The sequence below is a fragment of the Rhagoletis zephyria genome, unplaced genomic scaffold (assembly GCF_001687245.7).
Source record: "Rhagoletis zephyria isolate East Lansing unplaced genomic scaffold, Rhagoletis_zephyria_1.1 Rzeph_scaffold_00981, whole genome shotgun sequence".
Lineage (NCBI taxonomy): Eukaryota > Metazoa > Arthropoda > Insecta > Diptera > Tephritidae > Rhagoletis > Rhagoletis zephyria.
In genome coordinates this window covers 1-13,906 of record NW_016158065.1, presented here as the reverse complement: position 1 = coordinate 13,906, position 13,906 = coordinate 1, and the positions used below count along the sequence as shown (strand labels likewise).

Genomic DNA, 13,906 nt, shown 5'->3' with positions numbered 1-13,906 from the left:
TTTTTTTGTTGTTTGAAAAATATAGTTGTGGATTCGTTAAATCTGGCTTGAAACAAATTATTTATAATAATCTTTCTTTGTTTTACATTTATATTTGTTATCATTTCCTCATTTCTAAATATGGTTTAGTTTTTTCTAAATATGGTCACCCAAATTATAAAGGCGACCAAATGGGATCAGCTGTTTTCGCTACCGCTCTAATTCTGTTTAAGTAGGCGAAATAGTTGGGCGAACGGTGAACGACAGCATCGCCCAATTCGGCGAAGTTTGCCGTTCGCCGGTATTGTATTTCAAGCATAAAGCTTCTTATGTAGTGTTCTTCGTACGAGTGTACATGTGTATGTATGTATGTTAGAGTGGTAAAAAAATTTTCTTTGGCAATTCATAAACGCTCCCTCAAATTATTGTTATTTGTGATAAAAAAAGAGAAACGTACTTTTTTATTTTGAAAAAAATTTATTTTAGAGGTCGCGCTGGTCGGGTTTTTATAAAAACAAGTTGCAATCCATGACAATCGAAAATCCTTCAGTATAAACGTTTTAATTTTAGATGTCTCTTTTCAAAAGCACATTTTCGGGCACTAGGCCCAATCTAACTGTATAAGACAGGTATGTAATTAAGGGAATGTTCCCCCAATAATACCACAGTAATTACATGTAAAAACCACATTTTTATCTGCATTTTAACATGTCACGAAAATAAGAAAAATTCGAACATCAGTGTTTTTATACACACCTTTTCTTCAAAATAAAAAAGTACGTGTCCTTTTTTTTATCACAAATAACAATATTTGAATGTGGCGTTTATGAATTTCCAAAAAAAAGTATTTTTTTGAACCACTGTACATACATATCGACCCCTAATTGCGATTTTATCGTAAGCGACAAATTATTGAAAACATTTTTTTTGTTGCAAATAGGTTACAAATACTAGTTACGGCGTTCTACAAAGTCACAGACTTTGAATATTTACCGTTACGTAAAAAAAGCGAAATGAATTTTATCGTTAGCTTTGGATACACTTTTGAGTTCCTAAAATTTTATCGTAAGCGACACTGTGTGTAAATAGCAGTTTGAACTCTAGTTTTAACCAAAGTTCCATCGGCACGTGCTACAACTGAGTGCTTCAAAATCAGCTTCTTTTCGTCGTCAAAATTAAATGCAATCTGCCATTATGCAATTGCAGCTGCAATCACTAAGTGCTCGTCGAGCGGGGACTTTTTTGAAACTCTTGCTTCGCCAAGGAAATATAAGATTTTAAAGCATATCAGAAAACAGACACCTAACGGGACTTATATTGTGCACTGGTATAGAAAAAATTGCAACTGAATTGGAATTGGCTTTAAGATGGCCAGATAATATGGCCATATGGATTCACACTTTCGTAATTATCTCATTTTGCCGTTTATCTCCTTCCCAAGTGCTATATAATTTTGATTTTATCCTTTTACTTATCATAACTTTTGCACTTCAGCCTTCTTTTTATAAAATTGCAGTGGTTGATTTTAACATCTAGGTTGAAAGTTTTCATTTAGCAATTTGTTTCTCCAATAGCAAGGTTTAAAACACACGACGAGTGGAGAAATATAACAACCGTTTTAAAAATTTTCCAAAAGTCTCCCTAATATAAAGATTTTGGCACTGAACCTATTTAATGAAGGATTACATATTTCTTTCTTCGCAAAAAAAAAACGTAAAAAAATACCAAATAGTAGCGTCAATTTGGTCATTTTAGATTGTTAGAGAATTGAATGAGATTTAAAAGACTGCCCCACAAAGAATACTTGTGGACAATCTATAGATGCACCAAACAGTTAAAGTTGAAAATATGTTGAGCTTACTTTGCTGATTGGCAGTGTTTATATTTAATTGACTTAAAATTCAGAAAGCCAGCATTCAATAATGTTGTTGCCCATTTAAATCTAATTAAAGTTTTACACTGTTTAAGGGAGAATTACAAAAAAAAAAACGTCTCCAGTAAAATCTACCTTTTGTCGCTTACGATAAAATCGCAATCAGGGGCCAATTTTAAAGTTGGCTCAATTCGGTGAGGCCTTGCTCAAGTTATAATTTTATATATATAAGGTTAGAAGTGCCACGCCCTCTCTTCCGAATTCGCGAAAACTTCACATAAATCATCTGCATGATAGCCCGAATATGCCATATAAATTTTGATGAATTCAGTGAAGACGTTCTCAAGTTATAAGATAACACCAAAAACGTGAACTTATTTAGTTAGTATGGGTGGTGCCGTGCCCTCTTTTCCGAATTCGGGCAAACTTCACATAAACCATCTGCATAATAGCCCGCATATGTCCCATAAATTTGGTTGAATTCGGTGGAACCGTTCCCAAGTAATAAGGTCACACCAAAAACTTGCACTTATTTTTATATATACGACTAGCAAATGCCCGCTTGCTTCGCGGCGCCTAATAAGACCTCGTGCGTTGGCTAAGTCAAAAATAGCGTTTAAAAGCAAAAGCAGTCTGTAAAGTAAACATTTTTAGTTTAAATTGAAACGACTAAAACGGAATCCTTCTCATACATATGCCAAGAATAGTAGCGCTGTGTTTCCATATGGAATACTAATCCCTTTCGATGTAATGCGTTTTACCTATGGTCTTATTTCCACCTGTGAGATCTCTGTCAAGCGCGCGTAATATTCTTCTATGATCCTGCAACTTCAGCATTGGTCCGGTGTATCATGTAAGCCAATAAAAAACCTTACACGGGAACCCAAGAGCACAGGTAAGCGTTTTCAATTATAGGAAGGCCAAGAATCCTCGCTGCCCCACAGGATGAAAAGCTTTCGCGTACATTGGCTAAATGAGTCGTGTGATCTCATGAATATCGTTCAAATGAAGCCATTGATATATCTATCGTGTTCCTTCTTGGATAGATGTGGTCGAATCTTTCCTTGTCAATTCGCCAATTTTACAAATCGTCTTAATATTTATGAATTGGAGTCTTACTGCTTTAATAACGGTCGCCTCGAGCAACTTCATCAATCGGAGGTAGAAGCAAGATCACGCTTACACAGTGTTACGGTCTTTATATGCATACTTAGACAAAACCTTGATTTAGCCATCTGAAAAGTAAATTCGTCTAAGACTAACATAGGGCCAAAGCAGAACAAACCCCGTAGGGGTTTCTATATATTTCGGGTGCAGCGTCATCCATTGGGTCCCTTTTCTGCAAAACCTTTGCTTGTCATGAAATGAACACGAATTGTGAATTCCAATCAGATTTTATAAAAAATGCGGATTTTCTAAATACCTGAACTCCAGCGGGTCCCTTTTTCGCAAAGAAAATTTTCATCATACAGGTAGTCACTATGCAAATTTGAACGACATCTGTTCATAAATACGGCTTTTATAAATAACTCGACTTCAGCACCACCAAGCGGGTCGGTTTTTCGCAAGTGCTTTTTTCATCATGCTTACGAAATCGGTCCATAAATACAACTTTTATAAATAATTCGCCTCCAGCGGCTCCGATTTTGGTAAACGTATTTTCCATTATGCTGAAAGAAATCGGTTCATAAATACGACTCCCAAAATTTAAGGATTTTCGGATAATGAAACTGCCATCCAGCGAGACGAAGTCCTCAATTTATCGAAAATACATTTCTTCACTCAGTGATGACGAATTGAAGATGAGTAATTGCAGTTTTCGACGGATATGGTCCAAATACATACCCCATGTTACAGTTGTGAAACCAGCGGATGATCTCTGCGATGTCTGCCGTGGTAAGTAGCTCATTATTTTCTCATTTTATAGTTGTATCAAACGTTGAGATTAAATTCAGTATTTTTTCTTTTAATAGGAAACACAATATCGATTGCGCAAGCCAAAGGTGTTACTGACATTGAACGCGCACAGAAGCTTAATCAATTTCTTGATCACCTCCACCGAGCCCGAAATCAACGAGAATATTATCAAAGTTGGTGTAGAAATACTGACCCTACAGCAGTCGTTCTGTCATTTGATTTTGCCCAAACCGTTCACTACCCTGTCAGTCCACAACAACCTGGTACAGCATACTTCAAAGCAACCAAGAAGTGCGGAGTCTTCAGAATTACAGACGAAAAACAAAAAGTTCAGGTTAGAATTTCAAACTGAATCATAGGAACTCAAATTGCTCGCTTTTACAGGATCTTACTTATATTTTTTTTTTTACAGTACAATTACATGATAGACGAAAAAGATGACGTTGGTAAAGGACCTAACTGTGAGCATCCTGCATTATCACCTGCAAACCTACTATAAAGACATTGAAACACTCGTTCTTTTCTGTGACTGTGTGTGATTGTGTTGGGCAGAATAAGAATAACACTGTACTATCATATCTGCAATGGTGTTTGGCTCGGGGTCTTAACAAAACTATTTTATTCAATTTTCTACTTACCGGGTATTTTCAAAAGTAAGTATGCCGTCAGTAACATCGACACGTATGCAGATTTACTGCAGTGTGTCGAGGCATCATCACCTGGGGGTTATAATAAAGCTGTATCGGCTGAAAAAGTCGTCTGGTATGAATGGGACAGCTATTTTAAACCACTGTACAAGTCACTTGTTGGAATAACGCAATTCCATCATTTCATAATCTCTACAGATTGTGCAAAAACAAAGAAATTCGCAGACAGTGAAGAAGTGCAGTCCTTTAAGCTTCTGTTAAAACCTATCGATCCTGAAATGCCGAAAGTTATACAACCAGCCGGTTTATCTTTGGAACGTCAGTGGTACATCTATCACAATCTTCGCAGCTTAGTTTCGGATATATCTAAAGTAGATATTGTGGCTCCATTGCCGAAAGATTTGCCATCGAAGAAACGGAAGGTAAAAACTAGTGAATATGTTCTCAAACCAGACGAGGAACCAGGTCCATCTTCCTCAGGATCAACAAGTAAAAAGATCTCAAGGAAAACGACAACAAAGAAAAATACATAAACTACTCAGCATTATTATTTTTGGCCCATAATACGTTTTTCTAGTGTATAATCATGTCTTTATAGCTTATAATTCAATGTATTTTGTTCATTACCAATAAATTATATTTTGTCGTATTTTTACTCTTCTTTCTCTACATTTTTAGTACACTTCTAAGCAAGTTAGGATTTTCTGCTTTTCACCACGTGAAAAAGCATCTCATCTTCCATCCGAATCAACCAAAAAGTGAAAATTGATTTTTTGACACCTAAGCCCCCTTTCCGTAGACCAGGTCACATATAACGTTAGAGGTGCTACCTTTTCCGAATTCGGAAAAACTTCACATAAATCATTTACATGACAGCCCTAATATGCCATATAGATTTTGTTGGATTCAGTGAATCCGTTCTCTTGTTATAAGGTAACACCAAAAACGTGAACTTATGTTTTATCATCATCTGCATAATAGCACGAATATGTCGTTTATTTATTAATTATTATTATCAATGAACAGGACGCTTACAGACAATATGACAAATATATACATAGCATAAGGGAAACCCTTATGACACGTGCCTTATGAGCAAATTCTGTAAAGTAAACTTTGAGTAAGAAAAATCGAAGTCTAAAGATGAAGAATAAGCATTAAACTGGGAGAGAGTCCTCCTTAAAGGCGCATTCATACCATAAACAGTTTTAACAACACCCACAAAAAACAATTCATTACAACGAAGAATACGTGAGGGACCATTAAAACGAATTTTCCTAAGGAGGTGCGAGCAATCTGTAGAGCCTGCAATTATGTCAAAGACAAAGCACATCGATAACAGAGTACGCCTGGACTCTAAGGACATGAGATTTATCAACAAACAACGAGAACGATAGGACGGAATAGGGTCTACAAATTTCAACGGACGCAAAGCAAAGCGTATAAAAGCCCTCTGAACAGACTCCAATCTGTTCACATGAAAAGGTCTCCAAACAAATACAGCGTATTCTAACCTCGGCCGAACTAAAGACGAATACAACAGTTTGAGAGTATAAGGATAGGAAACTGACGAGCAGTTGCGACGAATAAAGGCCAACATCGCGAATGATTTAGAAACAATAAAGTTTATGTGGGTGGTGAAGGTGAGCTTGGAGTCAAAATAAACACCCAAGTCTTTAAAATCAGTAATTGATTTTAGCGGGACATTCGAAAAACGGTAAGAGGTTGGAACAATACTAATCACTTTTGCAAAAGAGGTATAATGACATTTACCAATATTGAGGTACAGACGATTACGCGCACACCAACAGTACAGATTATCAAGCTCACCCTGGAGAATCAATGAGTCTTCTATATTTTTAATTTCATAGTATATCTTCAGGTCATCCGCATATAGAAGAATCTTACACTTTGAGAAACAGGAATATATATCATTAATAAAGATAACGAATAATAACGGACCTAAGACACTACCCTGGGGAACACCAGAGGAGGGACAAAAGAATAAGACGATACATTGTCAAAACGAACAACACAGCGTCTATTATACAGATAGTATGTGATCCACTTCAGAAACTCTGAATGAAAGCCCAGGCCTTCAAGTTTAGCTATCAATATTCGATGAGGCACCCTGTCAAAAGCCTTAGAGAAATCGGTATATATAGCGTCAATTTGGAATCCCTTATGAAAGGCTTCCAAACAGTCCTCTGTAAAAGCAGCTAAATTGGTTAACGTAGACCTACCCGGCACGAACCCATGTTGGTTGGGACATAATAAATGTTTAACAGCAAAGTAAATTTTATCTTTAACTACGGACTCAAACAGTTTTGAGACAGTGGTAAGCTTAGAAAGCGGCCTATAATTCTCAATACAATTTGTATTACCACTTTTAAGAATTGGCGGCATAAAAGTCAATTTCCAGTCATCGAGGAAAACCCCGGCAGATAGAGACATGTTAAAAATGTGCCTCAAAGTCGCAATTAAAGGGTGTATACGAAAAATTTTGGTCGCACAAATACTCGTACTGTCGCGACATAAATAACAGTAGCCCAGAAAAAATACGTATCGCAGTTAGCCAACTTAATACTCTTAATTAAGTCATTACTTGTTTTACGGAATTTGTAATAGTTCTCAAAATGAGCTATACGAAAGCAGAAGTACGCAAATTAATTGTGCGCAAAAAAGGAGAAAATCCAAATTTTTCTTGCAATGATATCGCGAAATCATTGAAAGTTCCTAAGTCTGTAATTTATGTGCTCAACCAGTTTAACGAACGTTTAAGTACAGAAAGAAAATTGGGAAGTGGCCGAAAAATAGGATTTACTTAAAAAAAGGCCAATGAAGTGGTACGTATTTTTAAGAAAAATCCTGGACTCTATCAGAGATGTAGCTAAAAAAGTTAACATGTCGCAAGGATACGTTCAAAAAGTTCGGAAGAAGAGAGGTTTGCAATAATATAAAGTCCCCTTATCGCCAAACAGAAACAACAAACAAAATACCACCACCCAAACACGAGCGCGAAAGTTGTACGATAACTATGTTCACGATTTCGTCTGCATAATCATGGACGATGAAACCTACGTTAAAGCGGACTTCAATCAGCTTCCAGGTCAGAGTTTCTATACGGCTAAGGGCAGAGGCGATGTTGCACTTAAGTTTAAGGAAAAAAAGTGGATAAGTTTGCAAAGAAATTTTTGATTTGGCAAGCGATTTGTAAATGTGGTTTGCGAAGCAACGTTTTTGTAACTTCTGGGACAATAAATCAACAAATTTACGTCAAAGAGTGTATGCAGAAACGACTTCTGCCATTGGTACAGCGTCGCACGGACTCTGCGCTCTTTTGGCCAGATTTGGCAAGTTGTCATTGTGGAAATTTGGCCAAGAACTGGTATGAAGAGAAAAATATTCATCTTGTACCGAAAGAAGCCAACCCAACGAATTGCCCCCGAACTAAGACCAATTGAAAAGTATTGGGCTTTAATGAAAATTAAACTTCTAAAAACAAAGAAAATTGCCAAAACCAAGGAAGACCTTCGATCAAAACGGATTAAGGTATCGTCTGAAATCACTCATAATGATGTGCAGCGCCTAATGAGTGGTATTAACTCAAAAGTCCGATCTTTCGCATATGATATGAATAAATAAACAAACCTTGTACTTTTTATCAACAGCTTATTCTAAGCTTCTTAAATATGTAAAAGCTTCCTCGATAACTGTAGAAATGTGGATTTAATAAATGTTTTTGTCGACCAAATTTTTTTGTATACACGCTTTAGTGAAGGACAACTTTTAAATAAAATAACCGAGAGGCCATGTACATCAGTGTTAGTGGATAGTTTAAGCTGGTTAATGCCATTAGCTACCCCCTCGTCTGTCAACTTTAATTTCCCGAAGTTAATGGGAGTATCTAAATTTGTCAAAAGATCTTCAGGAATAAAATCATTATCAGAATTACCTGAAATAAAATTGGAAGAAAAAAAATCAGCAAAAAGATTAACAGCTTCGGAGATGGAGTTGGCTGACACCCCCTTAAGCTGGACCGATGCAGGTATATTAGAGCAATTTTTCTTTGATTTAATATAACTCCAGAAGAACTTGGGATTAGATTTAATACTAATATTTAATACAAAGATTTATTGAGCCTTTTAAATTCAGCTCTATAAAACACGTAACGCCACCATACGGGTTTACATTGCCAAAATGCTGTCAATTCTTTAGAGGTTTTGTGTACCACATTAGATTTCCACGATAGTTTTGTATACAGAATTACTTCTAGATACTTCACTTCGGGAGAATTCTGAATTTTGGCTCCTTTAATTGTGGGGGGAATGAGACCATTCAACCTTCTCCGAAGCCTGGTTTCGCACTGTGCTTTAATGACGAAAAATCTAACAATGCGTCTTTTTCGGACTATTAAAAAAGGAGTTTTGTTCTGTAAATATATTTATTTTATGTAAAATAAAATGAAAGAAAATAATTTAATAAATAAACGTTTCAAAACTGGATTTTATTTTATTTCTTTATCTCTGCAAACCGATATTATTCAAAGGATCCATTAATCTCTTGAGAAAAGCATTCTAATTTGATTATCGAACACATCAATTTGCTATTTTTTATATAATTTTACTGTTTATTAAATCTCAAATATTTAAAAGAAAATCTCCCCTCAAAAAATTTTAATGTGGCAAAGCTATGCTTAATGTTTACATCTGGGGAAATGTCAAAAATCTGCTTTATAATCAAAAAATAGTAGTAATGAAACTACCTTAATTTTTATATCATGATAGAGTGACATTTTCGTACAAATTTTCGATTTATAAAGCAGTTAAAGTTTTCTTTATTTTTTATGAATTTGGGCGTAATGTTTAACATTTTTTAATGGAATGGTTATCGAACTAATTAAATATTTACCAAAATCTTTGTAGATTGTTTGTAGTAAGTCATATATTAATGGTATGTGGGAAGGTTTCAGTATTAATTTTTTAAGTTGATTCGCATCCTTAAAATTCTAGACTATTTGAATTTTGGAATTCTGCTCATTTCTCACAGTGCGCCGTAGATTAGGTTTTGAATTTCGGTTTGAGGATGTATCATAGAACACACGTATCAATATTTCGTTCATAACATTTTCCGAATAACCAGAAAACTGGTTGTAGAATAAAATGCGAATAACACAAACTCTCGAATTCACTTCAATTCTAAGTGGTTTATATTTTTGCAAAATTGATATGCCTTTATTAACATTACTGTATGAGAAATATCTTCTTTTTTATTAATATAGATGTCAACAATTTTTTTATGCTCCAAAACATCTGCTACTCCATATCTTTGTGGATAATTAACTCTTTTATTGTTTTGGCCTGCTTGATAAAAATTGTAAGATATGTGGATCCATTACGAGGCCCCATTCCTGCTGACTTTTGGAAACGAAAAGAATATGGAGATGAATTGTTTAATAAGGTAAAATACAAATTCAGATAATCATTAACATTAATTAATTATACGTTAAATTTAGGGCGACGTGGAAGGTGCTTATTCAGAATATTTATCATGCTTAAAAGGTCTTGGAATCATGATACCAACCGGTACTCCTGAATTTCTGCTCTTAAGTACATGGCAATTAATGCGCCTATTCAGTTACCGTCTAATTACCGGTGGTAAAATATTACATAAATATGATACAGATATTACTTTAAAAACTCAGGGTGAAAATAAGATTATGTCCGCCAGACATTTAGCGCTATTTTTCAATAGACTTAACCAGTTGCATTTTACAAGCAAAAGAATTCAGGAAAATGGCCTGACTATATCATTGTATGCCTTAGATATGACACTGGCAGCCTACAGCGCTCTTACCTACGAGGAGTTGGTCACAATCTACTTAACATCGGCATTACGTGTAAAAGAAAACTATTCGAAGTTGTTAAAGTTTTTTATACGATACTGGATTAAAAAGGCAAAAAAGGAATGGTTTAAGTACGATGAGGATGTGAAGAAACATAATTGGATATTTACTTCTTTCGGATTACAGTATATATTTGAGCATGATATTCATCTAAGCAAAACAGATGAAAATGTTTTTGTAGAATTCCCGATGTCTATAGATCCGTTATCGAATTTACTGAAAGTAAGTACATATTCCTCTATCGATATGTATATCTATTAATCACAATCATTATAGAGTTATCAAAAGCATTTGCTCCATCAAGCTATTCAATGTTTAGTGGGTTACAAAAGCAAAATTTGTGAGCAAAAAAAAGCTAGCATTAAAGTATGTGAAATGAGCAATCGATACGGAGATGATACAATGGCTAGTAATGCAATGACATTTATTACTCTGCTACGAGATTCATTTCGTGCAGCACAAAATAATGAGAAAATTGAGTGGTGGGCCAATGTTCTTGAAGTTTCTGTGTTTTGGTTATTAGGCGAAGATCTAAAGGCAAAGGAATCATATGAACGAGCCAAGGCGCTGCCACCTGCTCTGGAGTCAAATAATGACAGTATGCCAAAAGCTTTGCACTTGGCCATGCAAGCTAAATTTTTAATGTTGCGGTAAGTAAAATACATGAAATAATAGTTTGTTTACCTTTTAGATCTTATGCACACAAGCGTTATTACTTTGCCACCAGCAAACATTGAGGTTAGTTATCGATTAGTAATGATTGGAGAACTAGCCACATTCTCCAATCTCAAACGTTTGCGATCGACTCGAAANCCCCCAGCAAACATTGAGGTTAGTTATCGATTAGTAATGATTGGAGAACTAGCCACATTCTCCAATCTCAAACGTTTGCGATCGACTCGAAAAACTATCGAGAATCATATCGATCTCAACAAAAATGGGACATAGTTCTTGACTCGAGAAAATATTAATTATCTAATCGAATTCTAATGTTGATCTCTAATGGGATTCGAATTTGAATTTCAAACTGCTATTGTGTTTTACTAAATAAAACGCTTTGTTTGTAAAATATTTATTAAATGTATTTGCAATAAAATAATAATGAATTATTTGAACATAAAAAAAAAATTATGATTCATTCATTTAGAATATTGCTTATTTACATTAATTTGAATTTGGGTTGTTTCTCTAATCGTTCTCGAATCGAATTCTAATATAGTTCTCTAACTTCCGTCATCGACTCGAGAACGATTAGAGAAATACCCTAGTTATATAATGTATGTAATGTATTCTCTAACGTTAGAGACTGTGTTTGCTGGGCCTCTGCTGCATCGCCGTATTAACCATTTACGTTGTACTATTGCCCAATTTTTCTTATATTTCGCAGGCTTTAAATTACAATCTATAATTGATGTACATATGTTAGTAATTTTTGTTGACTGATTGGAAGTGTAAAATCTTGGATCATTCCTTTTTGAAATCTACAATTAAAATTTACATGGAAGCTAATTATGTAAATGAAGAGGGTTATTATCATATTTGTTTAATGACAGCTCGTTATTAACATATAAAAGCACAGAAATACTTGATGCAATTATCTATTAACTGATTGACTATTTGTCAACCAATTCTCAAAATCAATTACATATGTTTTGGAAAGTCATAAAAAGCTGTTTTTAAACATAAATAGTTGAGAGTTTTCATCGGGTAAATTAGAAAAAACATCCAATTTTTCCAACTTTGACCATCGCTAATTTAAAAAATGTTTATGAAAGTTGCCAAATATGTGCAAAGTGGCGAAAAGGTATCACCCTATTTGAAGACGTTTTTTCAGTTGGCGGTGAATATAATTGTGTTTTTTTTACATTTTACGGGTGGCAGTTATGAAATTTATTGTGTTTCAAAATGAAGAGGTATACGCTATCAGAACACGGGCAAATTGTTCAAGACTTTTCTTCTCGATTAGTGGACTTTTATTTGCCAGAGATGGCCTGATAGACAGCCATAGATAACTTTATAACTGAAAGGGACTGGTCCTAAAAACCACTCAGCAAGAAATCGACATTCAACACATTCACGATACAATAAAAACTAACAAAATTCTCATCGTTTTTCAACGTGAAAAATTAAATTAATTGCTGCTTCTAATAAAAAAAAAATTAGTGGCTGTTAGGCAATTTAAATAAAAATACCGCCATGAATTTATTGTGGGTGCCCATCGATTTTTTTTTTTTTAATTTCAAGACCCTACTGCTACTTTCCTATTTTTTAGATTTTTTAAAAACCATTTAAAGGTCGCGAGTCTATTGTCAGACTTGGATTGTTGGGAGTTTTCATCGGGCAAAAAAAAAAAAATTTCTTATTTTTTGACCATCACTTATTTCCACAATTTCAAAATATGTAGTACATCTAAAATTAAATTATAAACTGATTATGAGCTATCTATTTCAATCGCGCAAAAATTGTGGAAGTTAGGCGACTTTTCTTTAATACGACCTTGAATTTTTATGTATGTAAGTATGAACTTTCAGATATTTTGAGCAGAGTGGCTATAAAACTCGTCAATATTTATTCAGAATTGATATATGAGTCAGAATTTCTGAAACGGGCCATTTCAATTATGTGATATTTTATTTCCAATTATCAGTGGTATTTTTTCATACCTATTGACAATGCAAACAAAAAAATATATTTTTTCTTATATATCGACAAGATTTGTTTTTTGTCCATTCTACTTTAAAATTCAATTACAAACGATCTAATTGACCGATTTTGACAATTCAACCGTAATTTTCATTGTTATTAAAAACTTAAAGAACGTAGGTTTTATTCATTTAAAAATAATTTTTAAGGGTAAATGTTGGTCAAAATATAAAAATAATAGTCTTCTCCACCACTTTTTCACACAGAAAAAAAACCATATACACTGAGGAGCAAAACCGGAACAGTAATACATAATGTGAATTTTCTTGCAATATATTCGCAATATATGAAGACTTTTTTGTAATCTAGTTTCGGAATTCACATTTCCAATATTTATTTCATCAGAAGGCATTAAAAACAATAATTAATACAAGCAGATAAAGAATAAAATTGCAAAAAAACGTAGCAACTAGATTGTTCCAGTTTTTCACCCGACAGAAAATTTTACCATTTGCATGACTTTTAATAAGTTGGCCATAACCAATTTGAATATTTTAGCTTTTATGGTCATCTTGGGATACTATCGCACAGGTTTTAGACGAAATCTGTTGAGAACGCGCATCGGATTTCCTCAACGCCATGCCCAAGGTTTTGCATGCGATTGGGCGAATTTTCGTACTTGACCAGTGGCATTTTCAAACAATTCCATAAGTTTTCTGTCGAATCAACTCTGGGCTTTACGCAGGTCGCTCCATGATTATAAAAACTTGGAATTTATACCTATTTGGCCCCAGTTTCGGAGGATATTTCTGATCATTGTCCTGTTAAAATTGATAAAAGCCTCGGAAAAATATGCTCAGAAATTGCCAAATTCTTTGAAAATGCTCATTTGTTGTCACTTTTCTTTTTACCGTCGATTTGACCACAGTTCTTACTCCCTAA

General features: G+C 34.4%; 1 protein-coding gene across 2 annotated transcripts in view; it reads left to right on the top strand.

Moving 5' to 3' along the window:
* Positions 1–10,988, top strand: part of SREBP (Sterol regulatory element binding protein) — a 112,135-nt gene extending 101,147 nt beyond the window's left edge. For both annotated transcript variants that reach the window (XM_017615236.1, XM_017615235.1), the window contains exons 4-6: positions 9,698–9,876; positions 9,932–10,543; positions 10,598–10,988. In XM_017615236.1, coding sequence (XP_017470725.1) covers positions 9,698–9,876; positions 9,932–10,543; positions 10,598–10,975 — 1,169 coding nt within the window. In that variant the 3' untranslated portion in view covers positions 10,976–10,988. The remainder of the gene's footprint in view (positions 1–9,697; positions 9,877–9,931; positions 10,544–10,597) is intronic.
* Positions 10,989–13,906: the final 2,918 nt, after the last annotated feature.